The sequence below is a fragment of the Populus nigra genome, chromosome 1, assembly GCF_951802175.1.
Source record: "Populus nigra chromosome 1, ddPopNigr1.1, whole genome shotgun sequence".
In the NCBI taxonomy this organism is placed as follows: domain Eukaryota; kingdom Viridiplantae; phylum Streptophyta; class Magnoliopsida; order Malpighiales; family Salicaceae; genus Populus; species Populus nigra.
Window position 1 is genome coordinate 25,585,624 of NC_084852.1, and position 6,663 is coordinate 25,592,286.

General features: G+C 30.5%; 1 protein-coding gene across 1 annotated transcript; it reads right to left on the reverse strand.

Moving 5' to 3' along the window:
- Positions 1–364: 364 nt before the first annotated feature.
- LOC133669817 (uncharacterized) lies at positions 365–2,296 on the reverse strand. Its single transcript, XM_062090131.1, has 3 exons — positions 2,071–2,296; positions 838–945; positions 365–702 (listed from the first exon to the last, which is right to left on the reverse strand). The coding sequence occupies exons 1-3, from the start codon at positions 2,131–2,133 to the stop codon at positions 481–483; spliced, it is 393 nt and encodes a 130-aa protein (XP_061946115.1). The 5' UTR covers positions 2,134–2,296; the 3' UTR covers positions 365–480.
- Between the last annotated feature and the right edge of the window lie 4,367 nt (positions 2,297–6,663).

Sequence of the window (6,663 nt, forward strand, 5' to 3'; positions counted from 1 at the left end):
AAGAGAAACGGGTGTCATGGCACCGATTTAAGGAGGAAGACGACCAAGCAACAAGACTATATTTCTGCACAATGTGATAATCCAGAGAGCTAACTTGTCCTTCCGGTACCAGTGACCTGCTCCACGGTACATTAGCTAATGCATGATATTTTATTGTTAGAAGGGAAGGTTAAGCGAGTGTTTAAAAATGTGTTAGTTTTTGTTTTGTTTTTTTGTGTTTTAAAAGCATATTTTGATTAAAAAGATATCAAATTAATATTATTTTTTATTGTTTTTCAATGGTTTTGACATTAAAAATTAAAAAATATCTATTTTAATACATTTTAAAACAAAAAATACTTTTGAAAAAATCTTCCACAAAAAATACAAAAATTATTACCAAAATGTATTAGAAATATTGGGAAGACATAAAAGGTTATACAACAGTGTCATTTCAGAACTCGAAGCAGAAACTAAATCATAAGAACAGGCCTGCAATAATTATTTGGGATTTTCTCCTTTCTCTTCGGATTTATCATTGCCAACTGATGCAGTAAAATTCCGACGTTCATCAGCGTTAGCAGTAATAACTGGCATCCATACATCAGCAGTGTCACTTAAGAGTGACTGCACTTGTGGATCTGAAGCCAGAGCCGAGGATATCATTTCATCCACGTCATCTAACTTGGCTGATAATTTATCCAACTCTCTCGCTATTTCCAGCTATTGATAAAATCAAAGCACCCACATTAAGCAAACTCTTGAAAGATTTATGGTTATACTCTGAAAGGGGAACATTGCTTTTGGGGGTGGGGGTTTTTAACATCTGAAAAAGGTAAAAAAAGGACTTTATTGTACCTCATCAAGATTATTTGTCGACTTTGAAGGAAGTTTTGCAACCTCCAATCCAAGTGCTTCAATTTTGGAGCGCAGCTCAACTTCTTCCTCGTTTGATTGCGCTTCCACCTAGATTAACGAGACCAGTGAATGAAAAGAAACACCGACAAAACATCAAAGATTCATAGGACCGAGAGATAAAAATTAAGCAATTAAGTTATGCCCTGTGTCCTATTTGTAACTGGGGATCAGCGCATAGAGAGATTCCCCTTCAGCATTGCGTCTTCAACTCCATCACAAAAACGAAGCTTCTCTTTATATAGGCATCTCTCGAATTAACAAGAGAAAACAATACCAAGTTGCATGAGGAAAATTGGACTTTCTGATCAGTTATCTTAAATAAGACAGCTGGTCCTTCGAGGAGAATTTCAGAGCCAAAAACTTTTCAGCTGCAGGTGGAAGGGGTAAGACAGTCATGCTCAATGAGGCTAATAAAGCACGCTTCCCACCACAATACAACCCACACAGTGTGTGCAAAATTCAAACTCCTGAATTGCAAAAACAAGTTCACATCATTGGTACATTCCATGGAGCATATCAAATGCAGCTTCTTATTGCATAATAAGCATCAACTGCTGCTACCCCATGTACTTATGAACATTCCACGGAATCCTGCTCCTATGTAAGGCTTCGTTCTATGACGTTCCTTGAGCACTTTTTTGCTCTCTGAAGGCAATTCAGTTGCGTAAACCTCCAAGAGATCCTTGGATAAAAGCATATTTGTAACTATAATAACACGATTTACAGATCATTTCTTCATGTACATGTACAAAACTAAACCAAAATCAAATTGTGCACGTCTCTGAAACGAGAACTTGGGATAATTCTCAAATAATTCCTGAATCAAATAGGTGGAATGTAATGAGATTAACAATATTTAGTGATTTTCTCTTCTTTTCGTAATCAGGAATTAGAATACACCTTGTGAATGTCAACAAACTCAAGCAAATACCATCAAATCAGAAATAAAAGACATAACTTGAGAAAACCCAGATTAGAAATTTCACTATATCATAAAAAAAAACCCAATTTCATTGGTCCCCAGATGCTCAATCATATGTCAAATTCCCATTCTTCAACACCCCAAATCAAACAATTATCAACACAAGAATTAAGAAAAGTAAAACATATAATTAAATTAATTAATAGAAGAAATAGAGAGAAAAAGCAGTGTGAAAAGGAAAAGAAACCTACTTGTTGGAGGAGATTGGAGAGGAGCTGAAAGAGCTGTGCATCTGATTTCCCTTCTTCTGCCATCTTTTGGATTTCTTCTATCTCTCTCTCTCCCTCCGCTTTCTTCAGTATAATTTGTTTTTTTTTTTTTGGGAAACCTCAAATTTAGTACCTGATGTATACAATAATGATCAATTAGGTCCGAAAGCAATAGGGTTGTGTTCGGTTATTATTTCTACACTGAAGAGACCGAAGCATGAAGTATATAGTAGACTTAAATTAAATTTTTATATAGAAGAGATTTCGTTTTATTGGATAAAATACACATTAAATAAAGTTAAAAGAGAACCGTTGCAGTGGTGGAGCATGCATGAAAGCGTCCCCTGCCCAATCCAATTAATGAAACTAATTACTGTTAATACAAATTGATAAGAGGATCCAATTGAAAAATATAAAAAACTTATTTGGAAGATAATGCGACAAAGCTTTTAGGTAAAGCAATGAATGTTTTTCAAGTAGGCTGACGAGGACAGGACTGTGATTTAATTAATTAATCATGTGTCGGTTGCGTTAGACATCGATCAATGAATCTAGGATAAATTCATTGAAACAATTTATATTCTTTTAGATAAGATCATATAATCTTTTCGAGATCTTAGATTAAGCATATTAATCATTTTTTTATTATTATTAACATGAGTGTCCGGACCAGTTTATGCACCCCTCGACTAATCCCACGGGTCTTGAAGTTAATGACCACGTAAGTCTCCAGTAACCATCATATTAGCAATTACAAGGCTCGAAACTGAGACCATAGAGAGAGCAAACCCCTTAATCTTAAACTCTTACCACTGATCACCTACTATATGGTGACGGCTCCTAAAGTTAATGATCATGGAAGCCTTTAGTAGCCCTGAGATTTGTGAGACCCGAATTGGTGACCTCTAAGAAGTAAACTAAGGGTTTGACCAATTGAACTACACCCTTCAAGGTTAAGTTTAGCTATTCTTGTTAAATAATCATGGCATATTTTCAGAAAAACATAAATAACTCAAATTATTGAAAGTTTTTAGGTTTGAATGTAGCCATTTTTATAATTAATACAATCATCCTTAAAAAAATACTAGTATGGTGTTATATTGTGTTGGTTCGCATTGATGTGATTAGCCTGTTTATTATGCCTTTGCCTTCTTTCGGATCAACTGATCCAACTGTTCAACCTTAAAAAGATAAAAGGACCCCACCTAAACTCTCAGCTGCTCTGGTTTTAGCAGAAGACCTCAACCTCACACACCTTAGCATATTACTAGTTAGATGACCCGCGCGATGCCGCGGGTCAATCTTTTTTTGCATAAAAAATATCAAAAAAAACTAAGATTTAAAAGTGTTAGGTCTTTTTGCAAAACTATGCCCAAGAGTCTTAGGTTTAGCTACAACGTCTGACCCAAGAGTAATATTTATAATATTAATAATAACATTAAACTTGCATGACCCAAGTTTAAGTGGGTTTGACTGCAATACCAGACCCAATAACCTTGGACGTGAGTCTGGCTACAAGGTCGTATCATAAAAATGTGATAATTAAATAGATTAAGTAAAAAGAAAAAAACATAGAAAAAAAACCAACATGAAGAAAATAATTAATGAAGAAAAAGAAAAAAAATCTGAATTAACTGGGCTAACACGTCAAACCCGGGATCTGTGCCATAAAAGTCTGATAATTAAATAGAAAAAATTTAATATTAAGAAAGTAAATTAAAAAAATAATTAAAAAAAAAAAGAAAAAAGCTAGAAAAAAACTAAGGCATCAACTTTTTTACTATGGACTGCACTGTGCAGTCCACAGTAAAAGGCTTAAAAAGGGAAAAAAAGAAAGGCATACCCATGGGTTAATTTTTTTTCTTGCATAAAAAAATATAAAAAAGGCTAAGATCTAAGAGTGTTAGATCTTTCTACAAAGATATACCAAAAAGCCTTGAATCTAACTGCAATGCTTGACCCAAGAGTAATATTTATAATATTAATAATAATATTAAACTTACATGACTCAAGTTTAAGTGAGTTTTACTGCAACACCAGATCCAAGAGCAATATTTATAATATTAATAATAATATTAAACTTACATGACTCAAGTTTAAGTGAGTTTTACTGCAACACCAGATCCAAGAGCCTTGGATGTGGATCTGACCGTAAGATCGTGTCATAAAAGTGTGATAATTAAATAGATTAATTAAAAAGAAAAAAATAAAGAAAAAAAACCAACATGAAGAAAAAAAATTAATGAAGAAAAAGAAAAAAAATCTGAATTAACTAGGTTAACCCTTCAAACTAGGTTAACCCATCAAACTTGGGATTCATGTCATGAAAGTTTGATAACTAAATAGAAAAAAAAAAATTGATGGGTTAACCAAGAATTAACTCAGTTAACCCGTGAAACCAGGTTAACCAGTCAAACCTGGGATATGTGTCATGAAAGTCTGATAATAGAAAGAAATTTAACATTAACAAACTAAAGTAAACAAAAAAATTAATTAAAAAGAAAAAAAACTAAAAAACTCGTCAAACCAGATTAACCTGTTAAACCTAGGATCCTTGTCATGAAAGTCTAATAACTAAATAAATTTTTTTTTAACATTAACAAAATAAAAAAACAAAAAAAATAGACGGGTTAATCCAGAATTAACTGGGTTAACCCGTGAAATCTGAGATATGTGTCATGAAAGTCTTAACTCGCGAAACCAAGTTAACTTATTAAATCCGGGATCAATGTCATAAAAGTCTGATAACTAAATTAAAAAAATATTAACATTAACAAACTAAATTAAACAAAAGAAAATTTATTAAAAGAAAAAAAACAAAGAAAAAAAAGAAAAAAGCTAAAGGCATCAAAAATGAAAAAATGAAAAAAAATAGCTTAAACTAAATTAAACAAAAAAAAATTTATTAAAAGAAAAAAAACAAACAAAGAAAGAAAAAAGCTAAAGGCATCAAAAAAAAAAATTAACAAACTAAATAGAAAGAAATTTAACATTAACAAACTAAAGTAAACAAAAAAATTAATTAAAAAGAAAAAAAAAGCTCTGGGTTAACTCGTCAAACCAGATTAACCTGTTAAACCTGAGATCCTTATCATGAAAGTCTAATAATTAAATAAAAAAAAATTTAACATTAACAAAAAAAATAAAAAAAAAATGGACGGGTTAATGTAGAATTAACTGGGTTAACCTGTAAAACCAAGTTAACTCGTGAAACCTGAGATATGTGTCATGAAAGTCTGATAACTAAATAGAAAGAAATTTAACATTAACAAACTAAAGTAAACGAAAAAAATTAATTAAAAAGAAAAAAAATCCGGGTTAACTTATGAAATCAAGTTAATCTGTTAAACCCGGGATTAATGTCATAAAAGTCTAATAACTAAATTAAAAAAATATTAACATTAACAAACTAAATTAAACAAAAAAAATTTATTAAAAGAAAAAAAACAAAGAAAGAAAGAAAAAAGCTAAAGGCATCAAAAAAGAAAAAAATAAAAAGAAAAAGAAAAATAGCTTAAAAAAAATAAAAAAAATAAAGAAACAGCTCAGCCTTTCACTATGGATTGCTACAGTGAAAGGCTGAGCAGTTTTAGTATATTTTTAATTTTGTGGTAGAGTACGAGCTAGATTTTTTAAAAATTTTATTTTTTTAAAAAATTATTTTTTATGTATTTTAATTCTATTTATGTGTTGATATTAAAAATAAATTTTAAAAAATAAATTAAAAATAATATTATTTTAATATATTTTCAAAAAAAATACTTAAGAAATATTAAATAGAAAGCCAAAAAAATTATTATTTTAACTGTTTAATGTTTATTTTACATGTTCCAGCAAAACTGCTGAACAAAATGTCATTTTACCATTTTTCCTATAAAATTATTCTTTCTACATATCTTATAAATATATTAAAATATTATTTATTAAAATAATATTTTTCTTAACTAGTTTTTCCTTAATTTTTTTTAAATTTATATTTTTTATTTATTTTTTATAAAATTATTTTAATCTCATTGTCTATATTGCAAGTTTAACAAGATGTGCCGTGTCGTCGGTAATTTTTTATTTTTTTCTTAGTGACTGTTTAGAAACGTGATCTAACCAGTGTTTTTTAAAATTTTAATTTTTTTATTTAAAATTAAAATATGTTAATATAAAAATAATTTTTTAAAAATAAAAATTATTATTTTAAAATATTATAAAATAAAAAATATTTTATTAAATATTTATAACTACACTTTCAAACATTTCGGTGGAAAGGGTCCTGTGGTGTCGTAGAAGAGGGCCCATGGAGGGGGCTGTGAGGAAGAGGAATGGAAGCAGGTTCTAAAGGTAGCAGATTTCTGAGAAATTGATTTTTTTGGCTGTGATCATGCGTATGCTGACATCAGCGAGGATTACAAAAACAGCCTCTTTTCTTTCCACAGCTTTCCAACCCAACAAGAAAGACCTGATGAGATATCTCGGGCTACGGTCCTTCTAACAGTACTGTCGTGCCATGAGAGTGTCGCTGTGCGAGGTCTGTTCATAAAAGTAGCTGTTACCTTAATCAGCACTCATCCTCAGATATCTTTC

Coding starts and splice junctions, on each gene's coding strand:
- LOC133669817 (XM_062090131.1), bottom strand. CDS start 2,133: ATGGCAGAAGAAGGGAAATCAGATGCACAGCTCTTTCAGCTCCTCTCC. Junction 946..2,070: donor TCTCCAATCTCCTCCAACAA/GTAGGTTTCTTT, acceptor TCGTTAATCTAG/GTGGAAGCGCAATCAAACGA. Junction 703..837: donor CGACAAATAATCTTGATGAG/GTACAATAAAGT, acceptor TTTTATCAATAG/CTGGAAATAGCGAGAGAGTT.